Below are 17,004 nucleotides of genomic sequence, written 5' to 3' on the forward strand. Positions count from 1 at the left end.
TGATCCCAGGAGTGAAACTGGGGCCACCCCAGAGGCCCGGGAGGCGCATCTGCCAAGCAGCCTTTAACTCCGAGGGGGCAACGTGCAGGAGGAGAGCTTGTTGTCCTCGCCCAGAGCCAACAGCACCTGCTCTCCCCCTGGCGACAGCGCTCACTCAACAGAGCTAGCCGGGCCACGGAAAGATGCAGCGTCCCTCGGGGTCAGGCTACCTGCTGAAGGCAAGGTTAGGAAAAACACCTAGGTTGTTCCGGGGAGGTCTGCACTGGCTCCACCGACGGCCTTGCAGGAGAGCTCATCCGTGAAGGAGTATCCTCGGGTGCCCTCTCCTCTTAATTCTAGAGCTCTGGGGGCTGGAGGGAAAAGGGGAGTTAGTGATACCACGTCTGGTAGAGAGGCTGCCTGAGAGGAGCCGGCCCAGCCTCCTCCCCAAACTGTTTTTAAAAATCACCTGGCCTCCAGAGACCAGGCACCTTGTGGGTAAAGGGGATGAAGGGGGTTGAAAAATGGGACACAGAGGCAATGTGGCAGATGGAATGAGGGTGACCTTTGCATTCAGGCCTGGGTTTGAGTGCCAGCCCTGCCATTTGCTAGCTGTGTGACTGCGCAAGCCCTGTCCCCTCTCTGAACTTCCATAATTTCAGCTGTGAAGTGGTGTCTGTGACCGGTGACCTGCCGGTGTACCTCAGAGGACTGTTATGAAAACAAAGCATCAGGCTCTCCACGCCTGACCAGGAGTGGCTCTGTACTAAACATTTGACAAATGACTTGGAAATGAGTGAGAAAGAACAGTAGCACTTCCTTCATTCCCATTTCAGAGCCCACAGAGCTAGGCAGACCCTTAGAGATGACCCAGCCTGAATCCTCCTTTATAAATGGGGAGACTGAAGCCCAGAGAGGGTCAGGGGCTGGCCCCAAACCCCACAGCTTGTCAATGGCAGAGGCGCAGGTCTCCAGCCTCCCTTTGCTCCTCTTGGCCAGCCATCTGTCTCCATTCATTAAGGCTTTAAGTGTCTGCTTTGAAGTTAGCACCAGACCAAGTGCTGGGAGAGAAAACAAAAGCCTAACAGGTAGGATGATGAAGGTTACAAGGAGAAGCTCATGCATTTGTATCATGCTTTCTATTTTCCCCCAAAGCATTTTCACATCTATTATTGACTTTGCTTCTCAAAATAAATAGCTTTTGTGGTAGAAAGAGATGTGGCGTCCCTGTGTAACTGATGTAGCAGAAAAGATAAGTGACTTGCCAAGGTCACAGGTTAGTGATGGAACATGGAGAAGCCACTCTTCCCAGCTGTGACTTGGGTGCTTGTAGGGGAAGCCCCATAGAGGTGACAGCCTGCCCTGCGGGGACTGCCACACCCATCTCATGCCCACCCAGCCCCCTCCTTGCTGCTGAGCTATGAAGCGGTTTACATGTTGAGCATCCGCCGTGGCGCCACCCTCCAGAGGGTAAGCAGAAAGGCACAGAGAGGAATGACACATCCCTGCACACACAGCAGGAGAGAGCAAGGAGCGAAGCCGGGTTCTACACCCCATGTTTTTATGTTGACCTGCCTTGTTCCAATAAGGCTAACAGCGCAGCACCACACCTTCCTAACTCAGTTCCCACCTGCTTGGCGAACCGCACACCCGTCTCAGGCCTGTAACACTTTACAGGTAGAAAAGCATTTGTATGGCTCATTACCTCCTTAGAGGCTTCCATGCAGAAGCAGCAAGGTTGGGTCAGCCAGGCCCATTTTACAGATTAGGCACCTGAAGGTTGAAAGCAGTGTCACCAAGGTCACAAAGAAGTTCTGCCAGGGACAGTGCGAGTGTGTATCAGTGTGGATTCCTCCACTGCCATTACTCACAACCAGTTCCATTACAGCAACCTTGCTCAGTTCTCTATTTCTTCCAGCCTTCAAGGGGGCATCCCTCCCTCCTGGAGCCTTAGACCTGGATGCAGACATGTGCTTCGGCTCCATCCCTGCCTCCCTGCCCCAAAGGGAGCCTGGCTCAGATGACCAGGGCTGTGCCGAAGAAGCCAGGTCCCGATGGAGGAATGGACCAAGGGAGGCAGGAGTGGAGGCTGCCTCCCCACCACCCCGCAAGGCAGCCTGGCAGTACACACTCTGGTGCAGGAGCCCAGGGTGAACAGGGCAGCCTCCCCGGTCAAATCCCCAATCTGTCATTTCCTAACTCTGTGATCATTTCACCTCTTTGTTCCTCCATTTCCTCATCTGCCACATGGATGTAATAATTGTTCCCACTTGAGGACTTGTGGCAGGGAAGGAGATGGTGCGTGCATCAAGTGCTGACACATGGTGCGCCTTCAATAAATGGACTTACCAGTGTCAGCTGTTGACTCTCTTTATGTCTTTGTGGTCTTGAATAAACCAACTCTCTCCTCTAGGCCTCTGATTCCATATCATAAACTGGGAAACTTGGAGAAAGTCCCCTTTATTTTTCAGCTGCAAAATCAGCCAGTTCTAAATCTAGTTAAAACCTTCTTGAGGCAAAGGTAGGGGCTGGCTTCCCCCTCACACATCACCCTAGAACTTTGCAGAACTGAGACCCGCAGAACCGGACCACCACCTCCGTGGGCCCTTTCAGCACAGTGCTGGTGGGGTAGGAAAGGGAGGCTCTGTCCCAGTGGTGCCCAGTGCAGAGCACATGCCCCTCCACATGTTAGTTCCCTTCGTTTCCTTGCCCTGTCCAGGTGGGGAAACTGAGGCACAGGCAGCAACATCGGAGACCTGGAGAAGAGTGGCTGTTGGGTACCTCGGCCCTGATGAGGGACATCAGCTGGCAGCTCAGGCCGAGGGTCCCATGGCAGGGCGGGGGGCGGGGGGGGGCGCGGGGCGCCAGGGGGGCGGGGGCTGGGAGTGCTGAGCCTTGCTGGGGTGGCCTCCACCCCTACCTGTCAGCAGGGGAGGCCAGGTGCAGTGTCAGTGGCCAGCTGGTTGCCTGCAGAGAGGCTAAGTGGCCTCCCAGCAGGGGACTGCCGCTCTGAGCCTGGATGAAACCGCCCCTCCCCCATCATCACCACCCCTCTCCACTCAGTGACAGGAACCCGGGTGCAGCCAGTTCCCCACCTGCCTGGAAAGGCAGGGCCTCTGCCCCCACATCCCCACGTGCAACACAAAGGCACAAAGGCACACAGTGAGAGAAAGCATGTCAACCGGCTAGAGGTGACTCACACCTGGACTCAAGGGACCACGACAGGAGAATCATTCATCTTCCCCTCATTCAGCAAACATCTGTTGAGGACTTCCAAGGCAGACACAGCCCTTCCCCCAGTACAGCTCAGGGAATATTCGCTTCTTTTCTTTATTTGTTTAATCATCATCACTTTCTTTACACAAAAATCTCCAGGAACCTCAATATAGAGGGTCCGGCACAAATAACGCCCCTTTCCCCTTTTTTGTTACAAAATCTTTTATTACAAAATCATAAGCATGTAATTCTGTCACAAAACAATATCACTCTCAAGCATACCCTATGACATTTTAGGTGAAATGTTCAAATTAAAACTATAAATTATTACACCTGTATTATTACCCTACCAACCACACTCAAGCAGGCCTCACTTCTGCCGGACCCTGTATAAAACATAGATAAAGGGCAAACTCCTGGGGAGATAGGGGCTCAGGACCCCACCCTTTGGGTTCCCCGTACTCCAGTTGGTCCCCTAAGTGTCTCTCACGAATACCCAGATTGCTACATGGCTCAATGTGAAACCACCTCCCATTACAGATGAGGGAACTGAGGCCCAGAGGGAGCATGCTCGAACCCAGGCCTTCTGCCGCCAGCCTGGATCCCACTGGATCACACCGCACACTGGGAATTGCACGAAGGCGGGGCGCCCCAGCAGTGCGCCGTCAGAGAATCAAAGGGTTTTGTTCTTTTTTTCAACAATGAAGTTGCTGTGTTTCTTTAAAATACAATCAATAAATGCAAAGAAAACTGAAGAGTGAGGACAGCTCAGAACTCTGAGCGCCACTCTGTCTACAGCCCCAGCCCAGGAGGAGCAGGTGGGAGGCACTGGGGCTCCATGTCACCCTGGAAAACAATCGCCCCTCTCAGCCCAAGAAAGGCCTGGCACCATGACACTCTTCTGTGTCCCCATGACCCTGGGGGCAGGCGAGGGCGGGTACGACCTGAGTCCCACAGACAAACGCTGAAAGCTCAGGAGGTTGGGAATCGTGGTCTGGTTCCAAAGCCCAGCCTCTGAATACTTCACCCGGCCTGTCTGGTTTCTCCTGTCCAGGGCTCCCAAGGGGCCTGGCGCCCCCTGACTAAAGCGCCCCTGACTTCACCAGAGCAACCAACTAGGCCAAATCGTGACCCCTCGAGGGGACTAAGGTGATGACTCCCACTGCAGTTCAAAACGGGCACCACCGCCCTCTGATCTCAAACTCTTACCACCAACCACTATTAAGAGCACACCGTGCCCCAGCATCTTGCCGATGGCCGCATAGGCACCTACGCTCACAATAACCTTAGAAGGTGGCTGCGATGGTCATCCCTATTTTAGGTCATCCATAAGGGCTCTGAGGCCAGCCAATGTGAGTGACAAGTCCAAAGCTGCACAGCAGTGCAAGACAGGCAGCTCCTCTGGCTGAAGGCCACATTCTCAACTGTTGGGTGGCAGTGCCTCCCTGAGGACACCTGCAAGTCAGGAAACCAAGAACAGCCCTCTCTGGTCTCCACTCCATGGTCTACCCGCAGAAACTGATGGGGGTGGCTTAAAGAATCTTGCAGGTCGAGGGTCTCTTTGGGACACTCATGAAAGAGAATCCATCTTTTTCCTTCCGAGGCGCAGAAAATGGTGTGCACAATGTCCAGGGGATCTCGGAGCCCCAGAGACCCCACAGATGGACAACGCAGGACTGGATCCTATAAATGACAGTCCCCACCAGTGTCCTCTGACAACAAAAAGGCTTTTAATACCTGTAAGCCCGGAGACCTCAGAACCCATCCAGGAGGCCCTCACCTTGACTCTCCCCCAAAACTTGGGCCAGGCCTGTGGGGGTTCAACTCTGAGCAGAGGCATGTGGCCACTAACTGCTGAGCCAGCTTCCATCGAGGGGACTGTGCACAGCTCTGGACCCTTTGGTTCCCAGGTGCTGTTATTTGAGCACTTCCCCATCCCATGGATGTGAAGTCACTTGATATCCATGATAGGCCTGTGAGGGTAGCAGGGCAAAGAAGGGGTACTTTCCCATTGTACCGTGGGGAAAAGTGAGCCCCAGACGAAGAAGATGAGCTGCCCACCTGGAGACAGAGCCAGGACCGAGACCCCAGTTCTGCCAACAGCCAGCACGGTGCTCTGCTCACTGGCCCTGGTGGAGGCCAGTGAAATGAGGGTAAATCAGAAGACCTGAGTTCAACCGCAGCTCCACCCCTTCCTACCTGTGTGATCTGAAGGCAGGCACTTCACTCTCTGAGCCGGAATTCCTTCCAGGGGGTAACCAGATCCACCACAATGGGATTCTGAGAAAATCAGATGAGGTGCTGATGGGCTTACTATGATAAGAGCAAGGGACAGCTCCACGCAGCTGGTCCCACCACCCAGAGCCCTCCAGGGCCTGCGGGGGTGGGCCTTTTCTTCATGGGGAAGGAGCTGCCTGTGTAACAGCAAGCATAGAAAGGACTGAGGAGCAGCCGCTGCGTGGCCACAGAGGCCCTCCTGGTGCCCTGCCACGCCCTGGGCTGAGCATGGGAAGGGGAAGCGGGGAATCGGTGCAGAAGGGTAGGGGCCGGGCACAGTGAGAAAGATGTGAGGAGAGACAGACTCACAGAAACAGATGGAATAGCTTCAGAGGGGAAGACAGATGCACATGTAGAGGAAGAAACTCTTTCACACACTCAGAGGCAGGAGACAAACAGGGCAGACAAGAGGCAGAACTGCCAAGTAAAGTGATGTCAACTCCCAGAGGCAGCGGAGAAGGGGACAGAGGAGCTGGATGCGCGGGAGACAGAGCAAAAGGCAAAGACAGGGCGGAGGAGAGGAGGGCAAGGCCGGGCTAGGAAAGCAGGGCTCCTCCACTGAGGAAAAGCTTCTGGGGAGATGAGCAAAGCCTATGCCATACAGTTTTTTTAAACACCCTTTGCCAGTGTGAAGTCATTTGGGTATTTTAAGATCATGTGATGCATTATGCATATCTCCTTTTTGTTGAAGGAAATCATGGTTAGTATATTTAAAGACGTGAATGCCTGGAAAATTATAGGGGGAGAAATGTGGGATTTTTTTTTTCCCTTGAATTTTCTGGGTTTCTCAAAACTTTCACATCTGCACCCAGCTTCCTGGAGAATTGGGCAGAGGAAGGAAGGTTCTGGAGAGAAAATTCCTGCTTCCTCCTTCTCCTCTTTGCAGGCTGTGCCCATCTGGACCTGGAATCAGCAGCCCAGGGTCCGCCTCTGCCTCTGCTCTCAGGCCTCCGAGGCTTGTTCCCCATCCCTCAAGGAAGAGAAAATTGCACAGGCCTTTGGAAGCACAATCTCAGGCTCCCCTCCAAGGCCTCCAGCCTGCCTCAACCATGGGGGCGCAGCGCCTCCTGGAGGCCATAATAGAGAATGCAGCATTAGGAGGGATTCCATCTCCAGTCCTGGGGGGGCGGGTAAGGAGGAAGTAAAAGTTCTGAGCCAACTTAACTACAAGTGCATATGCAGCCCCACCCTATGAAACACCGTAAACATTAGGGAATACTGAGAGGGGTGGCATGCCTGCAGTTTTAGCAATTTGGACATTAATATTAGTATGACCTCATTTGTACCCCCTCTTCCCCCAGCCTAGAGAATACTCGGGTTAGAGATCCACAGTACCGGGCACACTAGGTGCTTAATAAATGCTTGTTACACTCAGCTGTGGCCTCCAGGGTCATGGCCCAGTCCTGGAGGGTTCTGGATTTGAGGTGCCTGATGTGAGGCAATGGTTTTGGCAGATCAGAGGGTAAAGGGCAAGTGAGGGCCTGTTAATGGCACTTGGCAGGCCCTCACCCAGGTCTGGTTCCCCCTGGCCAATGCCCCTGTCACCGGCTCTGCCTCCTGTGCTCCATTCTTGGGGAAGGGAGATGCGAGGTCCCTGGGCTGGCATCTGGAAGACAATAAGGCAGCTGCCGGGGAAGTGACTAATGAGCACTCCAGGGAGCAATTCAGGACATCATACATGGAAACTTATCTCATTCAAAATTGATAAGCGAACACTATCTAATTAGAGGGAATGTGCTGAGCGCCCTGGCTTTCTGGGCATGTGGTTCTGAGGCTGTGGCAGGCAGCTAGCGTGGAGAGGGCCCACATCTCTCGGACCAGCCGCCCTGAGGGGGGCCTCGAAACCGCCCGCTGGTCCCCCATCCACCTGCTGTCATCTCATACACATGCAAAATGTCAGAGCTGAATGAAGCCTTGGAAAGCCTCTCATTCAAATCGCTCCTTTTATAGATGGGACTGAGGCCCAGAGAGCTTAAATGCTCCATGAAGATCACACAGCAAGAGAGCCAGGACCGGAGAGAAACCCTGCCTTTGGACTCCCAGACCAGGCCATTGACCACCATGCAAGGACACTGCCCAGACTTCCTTGTGCTGGGTCCTCAAAGCTCTGGTGAGGTCACTGGACGTGGATATTCCTCTACACAGTCTATCCATCTTGACCTCAGGCCCTAAGAGAGGTCCTTCATTCACTCCTTAGAGCCAGGTCATGGCTCTCATCTCTGGTCCAAAAACCAACTCCCACAGGCAGGCTTCCAGGATTGTCCCCCCACCCCCACCCCCATCTATCTCGTTTGCCAATTTACTCATTTATTCCATGCACATCCAGGGGTTAAGAGCTCGGGCTCTGGGGTCAGACTGCCTGGGCTTAAACCTTGTCTCTCTCATGTGCCTGGGCAACACCTGACCTCTCAGGGCCCTGATCTTCTTTTCTCTAAAGTAAGAATAATACACCCCTGCCTCAGGCTGAGGACTAAATAATATCTATCATGTACAGCATTTAGCAGGTACCTAGCAAAAAGCAAACACTAAAGTTTAAAAAATTCTAGTTAGTGTATAAGTAGCGACCTAAAAATTGTCCTGAAGGAGATACAAGATACAGTTTCTGCCCAAGACATGGGCAGTATGGTTCAGAGCAGGAATAGGCCCTGGCTGATGTGGCTCAGTGGGTTGGATATCACCCTGTAAAACAAAGGGTCACCAGTTCGATTCCAGGTCAGGGTGTATGCCTGGGCTGCGGGGCCAGGTCCCCCGCTGGAGGTGTGCAAGAAGAGGCAACGGATCAATGTTTCTCTTGTGCATTGATGTTTCTCTCCCTTTCTTCCTCTCTTCCTCTCTCTCTAAAAATATAAATTAAAAAATCTTTTTTAAAAAAAGAGCTGGAATAGGAAGACTGTTCTATGGGCTCTCAGAGGTGAGGCACCTAGCTAGGTGGGGAGGGGCGGGAAGGTTTTCTGTAGGAGACACAGTGGAGTCTGAAAGGGCGAGGCAATGTCAGCAAGGTGCAGAGCCAGCAAGGCATGTTTAAGGGCGCTCCACAGCTGTGCTGCTGGAGCCGCAGTGGGGGACAGAGAGGGGTGCATGGTTGCGGGGTGGGGGGGCGCTTGGAGATGGCCGCACTGGCTTTGTGTGCCACAGAGGAGCCAGCCCTTGGGCCTAGAGATGACAGGGAGACTGGGGAAGGGTTTTAAGCAAAGGGTCGTGGTCAGGGTGGTGTTTGAATTAGCCCATTCTAGGGTCTGCAGAGGATGTGTTCTCTGCCTGGCTCTTCTTCGGCCATGATCTATTGCCCTTGGCTGGTGTATTTTTGAATAGTCGGGGACTCTGCTCTACCCAGGCCAGTCTCAAAAGCCCCTCCCAGTTCCCGTGTGCTGTGAACCACAAATATCACCAACAGCCCAGAGTCTCCCTACCCGCACACTAGGATGCACTCAAAGACAACTCTGACCCGGTGAATGTAGACACTGTCTTCTCATTTTTGCATCTCCAGGCACAGAATGTACATTTAGCAAATGTTTGTTAGGTGAATAAATGCCCCCCAATGACATGAGAGCTCCTTTGCGCATTCCTGAGGCCCCGTGGGATCACGAGTGTCAGATCGCTCGGCCGACCGGAGTGCGTGTGGCCTGGGACCAGGTTTGTAAACAAAGGGGGTCAGGTTGGCCAAGTTTGTCCTGCTGTTTGCTTTTTAGTTTTTTTCACATATTGTTTGCTTCTTGAATTTTTCATCCTAACTCTGAATGACGTAGGGTTCCAAAGCTGCCTTCCGGCTCCTGCTCCACCAGGACCAGCTGGGGACCTGTGGCTATGAAACTAGGGTGTGGCTGGTGACTCCCGACTCTCTGTTACCTGTTGGACAGCTTTCTTTCTTAGCTTCTCAGGCTTCATGTGATAAAAAGGCCAAGGGTGTAGGCTTTCGAGTCAGACCGGGCAGCCTTGAGCAAATCACAGAACCTATAAAAGGGGGTGGGTAATGCAACCTCCCCTGATTGTTTGCTGTCTTTTTTAATTCTCCCCCAAGGATATGTTTATTGATTTTTAAAGAGAAAGGAAAGGAGACAGAAACACTTACTGGAGAGAAAAACAATTGGTTGCCTCCGTTCATGCCCCATTCGGGGATCAAGCCTGCAACCTAGTATGTGCCCCCAAACAGGGAACAAACCCGCAAACTTTTGATGCACCTGACAGCCCTCCAGCTGAGCCAAGAATTTACCATCGCCTGGCTCATGATATGTGGCTGCAGGGAAAAAGTAACCCCCTGCAAGCCTCGCTCTTCTCACTTGGAAAGGGCGGAGAGCCAATACCCACTAGTAGCACCCCAAGCCTTGAGGCACATAAAGTGCTGAGAACAGACATTCAAAACACCGGGAGCAGTTGTTCAACTCGATCCCTGCCTGATGCTGCCTGCCTAGCACTCAAGTGACCGGGCATCAGGGTTGACTTGGAGGGCTGGCGTCCCTCCTTTCCCATCGCTCTGATCAGATTGACTGACAAAATCTCCACCAAGGACTGAGCTCTGATAGATTACCACACAGCCCCCTACCCCCGTGGTCCATCTATGCTCTCCTAACACCTGGACGCTCTTACACAGCTGCAGAAAGGAAAAGGAAATACGGAAAGGACAAGGCGGGCAGATGCTCTCAAGGTGCTGAGGTCACTCCCAAGGGCCGCCCCGCCCCCTGCCCCGCCCCGAAGGCTCCGCTGTGTAAAACCAAGGTCTTATGTAAAACCAGGGTCTTAGCGTCTCACTGAAGGCACTCAGCCTGGCCGGCGGGTTCTCCCCGCTTCTGCCTGTTCCTCCACAGCAGTGCCCTTCTCCTAACTTGGGGAACGAGTGTTTTGTGGGGTGTTCCTCTCCCCCAGCCCCCCCCACTGGTCAGCATGATGGATGGGGAGCTTTGGAAACAACTTGGTTTCAAATGGGACCCAGCACTTAATAGCATTGTGCCCTCAGCCCGTGAACTTCCCCCTCTGGGCTTACTTCCTCCTCTGGAAAATGCAGATACCGCAGCCAACAGGGGTTTTCTGAGGATTAACTCGAGTTCAAATGAGCACATGCCCCTGGGAGGAAAATGTTCGTTTCCTCCCTGCTGTTCCCCAGCACCCCGCCCTGCCCCATTCTCTCAGTGCCCCTCTACGGGAGAGCAGATTGCTTCTGGCACAGACGCCAGTGTCGGGGCGGGGGCGGGGAGGGCCGCAGGCACCCTCCAAGATGGTTGCCTGGGGCTGGCCAGAGACTCCTCCCCACCCCCAGGCCTCAGCCAAGCTGCACCGGATCTGTGGGAGCCCCACGCCCAGGCCAGGAAGAGACAAGGTCTCCGGTTCATTCTGTCACAGCGGGTTTCAATTCCACCCCAGGGGAGCCCCAGCCTAACCAAGGAACTCTTACAAATCAACAGGCTCACGCTTGGTCGCAGCAAGTTTATTTTGTGCTGTCCGCGCTGGACACAGCACAGAGCTGGTGTCGGCCCCCTGAGAGCACCCCACCTCCCCAGCACCGAGGAGGGTCAGGAGAGAGTGGACATTCAAGGCCAGGGAAGATAAGACTGCTCAAGTGGCAGGCGGGGTTCCCCATCGCACACTCAGACTCAAGCGGGGCAGGTGAGGGGTGAACAGTAACGAAGGAAGGGGTGATGGGGTCCCCCCCGCCGCCATGTCAACTTTCCACTGGGGCAGCGGGAGGCCTGGCAATGCCGTGTGTGCAGGGTGCTGGCTGGTGGCTTTTCCTCGGCAGGCGCCTTGGAGAGAAGCTGAGATGGCGGGAGGCCGGGGCAGCGGTGCCCTTATTGCTTCCAGTGGGACGCGGGCCCTTCCCAGCTCACTTCGGGCGGGAAACCAGGGCCACCCATCAGCCCCCTCAGGCCTCACAGGTCCCGACCGGGGCGAGGCCTGCTCTGGTGGTCCTCCTGTCAGGGCAGCGAGACACCAGGAGGGCTTCAGCCGAGCTGCCCTGTCTCTGCTACCGCTAGGGACCACCGAACTGACCGCCACTCCAACTGTCCCTTCAAGTGACCACTCTTCGTTCTGCTCGTCAGAGTTCCACCCTTTTCAGTAGAAGGCAAATGCTGGGTTTCACTTTCTGTCCTGACATACACGTGCACACACTTAGGAGGCAAGCAGGTAAAGGGAAGGGGACACAAGGGACACATCCAGGCTGACAATTTCTCCCTGGGCGTAGGCAAAGGGAAGAAAGACTAGGACAGTCTCTTCAGAGGCAGCTCTGCAAGGCACACACCACAGAGAGCCCACCTTTGCCCCCTCCTCCGGCCAAGTCATTTCAGGCTCGAGTCCACAAGAACCCACAATTCACCAGAAAGGACCCAAAGACACAGGAACAAAAGAGCTGAAGGTCACCAGCTTTGGCGCTTAAGCAATGAGGCGTCCGCGGTCAGACGCACACTTGCTGGGTTCTTGAGTAGGGCTCGGAGTGTCCTGTTGTGCCAGAAGGGGTCCCCTCTCACGTGGAAAGGCAGAATTCTATGGCTGGAGGTGAGGTCTGGAGAGATCCCCACCCCCCACCCTCAATCCCTCAGCTACCCCACCACTGCCCTTCTAAGGCCTCGCGATAAAAAACCCTGAAAAGGGGAGGGCGCCTTTCATGTGTAACTGTGGGGCTGCGAGACTGTTAGCTGTTGTACAAGGGAATCACCCGGACGATATCCTGCCGGCAGATGGGGCACCTCTTGGGCTCCGGCAAGGAGCGGTAGCACTCGGTGCAGGAACACACGTGCCCACACTCCAGGAAGGCGCAAGACTTGGTGTTGCTCAGGCACACGACACAGGTGCTCTTTAGACTCTCCCTGTCCTCGGGCCTGGCTTGGCTCAGCAGCTGGGCCTCCCGCTCCCGGAACTCCTTCTCCATCTGCCTGAGGCGCAGGCGCTCCTGCCACTGCAGGTACTGCTTTCGGAGGATGAAGAAGAGGGTAGCACACGTGGCGAAGCCAAAAACCAGCATCAGGACCTTCCAGAGCCTGACGCTCGACTCCTGCCTCTGCAGCAGGCTCTCAAAGTCCTGGCTGCTTAGGTAGTACTGCATGCCCTGCTTGGGGGGCTGCAGGCGGACGGAATTGTTGTCCAGAACCAGTTCGCCCACCCCGGTGAGGGTGGCCCCGACCTTCAGCATCTCCTCGGTCTCCTGGATGCCTTTGGGCCGCTCGCCGCTGATGTAGTGGCCGATGACATCCGTGAAGGACTGGACGGAGGGGTGGAACTTCTCGTACACAGTGTCCAGGCCCAGGTCCATGGAGTCCAGGGGTTTCAGCACTCGCACGGCCACATCCACGCCGTCCTCATGGGGTACCAGGTCAAAGGGCACCGTGTTGGTCCTCTGGTGGATGATCTTTGAATAGTCATTCCTAAAACAGTAAGAGAATCCAAAATAAAATAAAGGACAGCACACACCTCCCGCGCAGGCAGAGATGGAGGTCACATAATCGCCCAGAGGACGGGAGAAAGTCGGAAGGAACGCGAAGAGTACAACAGAAACTACTGCTGTCCAAGCACCTCAGGTTCCCAGGTCCCCAGGTCCTCAGGTGGTAACAGAAGGCAACAGATACTGGCACAGATCACCTCTATCGTTTGTTTCCTTTTGCCATTTTAACATAAATATCCGATTCTTTAAAAAAATTAAAAACAGAACTACCATATGATCCAGCAAAGCTCACTTCTGGGTGCTGAACTGAAATCAGGTTCTTGAAGAGAGACCTGTGCCCCTAGGTTCCCTGCAGCATTGTTCACGACATCCAAAGCGTGGGCACCACCTAAGCGCCCACCAGTGGGTGCGTGGATGAAGAAATGTCACACACACGCACATACTGGAATATTCTTCAGCATAAAAAGAAGGAGATCCTGCCATACACAACAAGATGGAGAAACTTGGAGGGCACTATGCTAAACAAACCTAGCAACTCACAGGACAAATATGGCATAATCCCATTTATGTGAAGTCTCTAAAATAGTCAAACTTATGGAAACAGAGAGTGAAATCGTAGTAGCCAGGAGCTAGAGGCGGGGGGAAGAACATGGGAGTTGCTGTTGAATGAGTATGAAGTTTCAGTTATACAAGATGAATAAATTCTAGAAATCTGCTGTACTACTTTGTGCCTGTAATTAACAATACTGTATTACCGCACTTAAAAATTTCTTAAAAGCGTGGATCTTGTGTTAAGTGTTCCTACCACAATAAAAAATAAAATAAATACAAAACGAAAACCTACTAGGATCATTTAGAAAAATGGTACTCCACTAAATGGCAAAATAATCCACAAAATTATCTCAATAAATATTGAAATCATTAATCCACACCATAAATCAGTAGTTAAAACTTTTAGTGGCCATCCAGATTCCAAGCCTCCTATCCTGAAATTCTGAATTTGGTAGGTCTGGAATGAAGCCTAGGAATCTGCATTTGCACAAGATGCCTAGGTGACTCTGAGTTAAGAGGTCCTCAGGCCACACACAAGAATATAATCAGCCCTGGCTGGGTATCTCAGTTGGTTAGAGCATTGCCCCAATACGCCAAGGTTGTGGGTTCAATCCCCGGTCAGCGCACATACAAGAGGAAACCATTAAATCCATAAATAGGTGGTAAAACAAATCAACGTCTCTCTCTCTCTCTCTCTCTCTCTCTCTCTCTCTCTCTCTCTCTCTCTCTCTCTCTCTCTCTCTCTCTCTCTCTCTCTCTCTCTCTCTCTAATAAATAAATTTTTTTGAAAAGAGTATTATGAGAATTAAGAAACTGGAGAGGCTGGCTGTCAGGTTTTGGGCCAGCGGAGAAAGGCTACGTACCAAAGGTGGGTTGTTCGGTTCCACACCATCTTGTGCTCCTGAAGTGTCAACCGCTGAATCACCCCCTTGCAGTTTTCCACAAACTGGCTGTTGAGTGTTTCTTTAACAGCCCGAACAGCTCCTAAATGGAAACAAATTACTTTCTTTCTGAAGAATTGTTCTGCCCTTCCCTGTAAGGTAATTTGAAATGTGTTTTTAGTTTCAGTTAGTTTCATTAATCAAAATGATGAAAATGTAATCACCCTAAGTGATGTTTTCTGGGCGCTCTTCCAAGCACTACAACAACCCTGTAAGGCAGAAATTACTTTAGAGATGGGGCAATTGAGTTTCAGATAGGTTGGGTAATTTCCTCCAATGATCCAGGTCTTGCTGACTCCATAGTCCCAGTTCTGGACCACTGCCCCGACGATACAAAAGGCCCTTGAATATCCGCCAAGAACAAACTTTTAGAACAGGAAGTTACTTTTCCTTTTACCAATAAACAAACTTACCTTCGATGACAGCATAAGGCACACATTTTCCTGGAGCTTCTGAAAGGATACTCTTCAAGTCTTCACCCAAGTGGATTCTTTTAGCTCCCTAAATGCAAGCAACATATTAAACTGACTGTTGAATACCAACAAGTTCAAACTTAAAGGGAAGAAAAAAAAAGACTATTTTTTTCCATGTGAAAAGAATGAGGTCATCAGGCAGGAAGGAGACTACAGGAGAATCAGGCTCCAAAGCTCTCTCCCAGAAGTTTTAACACACAAACAGGCGTGGGGCAGCACCTCCCGCTGCCATCTACCAAATAGGGGTGCCACAGACGTTCTTTCTCCAGTTCATGGAAACATACACTCCTTTTCATCTTAATTTTTTTTAATGAAAATTAAGCATCAACTTGCATACCATAAACTGAACATAATTCGATCTCTTCTTGACAATACAGAACCAGGCATCCCAAGAGCTACCTTGTAAAGCATCTAAACGGGTCCCTAGCATATGGTAGGGGCTGGAGCAACAGCAGGTATTACTATTACCACGCCTTTATCAATTCATGCTCCGCATTACACACTACCAGGAAGGAGTGCCTTTGCTTTCTAGGGCAAGGCTCTGTTAACTGGTGCCAAACGCTGTTCTATTTTCAGTCCATCTTTCTTCCCTCTCATAATCAGGTGACCACGGTGATGTCTGCGCCTGTCTGCCTCTAACGACAGCTCCTCCTCCTTCCACCCCTTCCAGTTCAGAGTTTCCAAGCTGCTGTGCTTGGGAACCAAGCAAGCCTGCTACGGCTAAATCAAAAATAGGAGAAAAGTAATAAAATTAATAAACATTTCTTGAGCATCTATGTGCCAGGCACAGTGCTGGGAGCCAGGGATTCGGGGATGAATGAACAACAGTTCCCACTTTCAGGGTAGTCCCATTAACAAATCTTAAGGATGCCAGGTAAGTAACCCCTAAAGAGGAGATGAGATACTGCATACATATTAAGGGCAATCTAAGATGAAGCTACCGCTACAAAGTAAATGACAAGAACAAGGTCAATGAACCACCTACACTGTGAAGGTAATTTTAAAAAATAGCTGACGTTGTTTACTTACTTGTTTTATTATTTGTCTCCCTCCACAGGAGTATTAAACTCCAGGAAAGTTAAGACTGTCTTGTTCACTGCTGGTCCCCTAGCGCTGAGAACAGTGCCTGACACGCAGGAAGCACTCAATATGTATTTGATGAATAAGTAAGCACTTAGATACGCTACAGAGCAGGCGCTGCTCTTCCCAAGACATCTGCAGGGTCTCCCTCACCTCATTCTGGGCTCCGTTCAAATGTCGCTTTATTTAAAATAGCAAACCTCTTTGTCTGCAGCATTACATTTCCCCTCCTCCCTGCAAGACTCCTTAGTATATATCCCTATCTGGCATACCATCTGATGTATTCGTTCACTGTCTGTCTGTTTGCAGTAGAACAGAATCTCCATGAGGGCAGGGCCTTTAGTCTGTTCTACCCATGCGATAGCCCCGTGCCCCCAGCTTAGCAGGTATTCCCTAAGTATTTGTCGAATAAAGTACTTAAGTCAAAAGTCACTCTGAGTCATGGCAGGGTCTTAGCAGAAGGGTCCCCGTGAAGCAGTTACGACGAGGCCCGAATTCTGATTCCAGTTCCTCCAGCGGGTGACGCCCTCCTTTAGCCTACTTCCTCTTTTGGGTAGTTTCCGACAGTGGAGCGGGCCAAGACGAACTCCGGGCCCACTACTACCGGGGGCAGAGATGACCCGGCTGAGGCCAGGCCAGCTCCAGCACTGACCTTGAGCTCTTGGGCGTCCCGGGCCTTCTGCCGGTACACGGAGTAGAGGACGGCGGTGACGACGGAGCTGCTGCCCAGAAGGATGAACTGGACCAGCGACGGCCGCCCTCCGCTCTCCATGGCTGACCTGGGCCCGACGTGCAAGAGAGTACGCCGAGATCAGGCCCCGCGACCCCAGGCCTCCACCGCCCTCCACCGCCCTCCACCGCCCTCCACCCCAGAGTGCACCCCCAAGAAGGCCTTTCCCGGAAACCCGCATCCGGTCGCCAAGCGATGACGTGTCGAACCGGAACTGGGGGCGGGGAAGGAGCGGAAGATGGGGTTGCCAGAGTGATCGCCGCGCTGCTGAGGCGTCCTCGGGGGCGGGGCCTCGCGAGGAGGATCTAGGGAATACTTTGCTGGAGCTGAGCGGTCGTCCTCGCTCTTTGAACGCCTCGCCATACACACACGACGCACCGGCCAAAA

At 52.6% G+C, this 17,004-nt stretch overlaps 1 protein-coding gene across 1 annotated transcript; it reads right to left on the reverse strand.

Annotated features, from left to right (window-relative positions):
• Positions 1–10,879: 10,879 nt before the first annotated feature.
• On the reverse strand, positions 10,880–16,750 carry MUL1 (mitochondrial E3 ubiquitin protein ligase 1). The gene is made up of 4 exons (XM_054571659.1): positions 16,540–16,750; positions 14,748–14,835; positions 14,257–14,377; positions 10,880–12,824 (listed from the first exon to the last, which is right to left on the reverse strand). Exons 1-4 carry the CDS (start codon positions 16,657–16,659, stop codon positions 12,095–12,097), a joined length of 1,059 nt encoding a protein of 352 aa, XP_054427634.1. The 5' UTR covers positions 16,660–16,750; the 3' UTR covers positions 10,880–12,094.
• Positions 16,751–17,004: the final 254 nt, after the last annotated feature.

The sequence above is a fragment of the Pteronotus mesoamericanus genome, unplaced genomic scaffold, assembly GCF_021234165.1.
Source record: "Pteronotus mesoamericanus isolate MK-2021 breed Mesoamerican mustached bat unplaced genomic scaffold, CSHL_Meso_final contig_221, whole genome shotgun sequence".
Classification (NCBI taxonomy): Eukaryota; Metazoa; Chordata; class Mammalia; order Chiroptera; family Mormoopidae; genus Pteronotus; species Pteronotus mesoamericanus.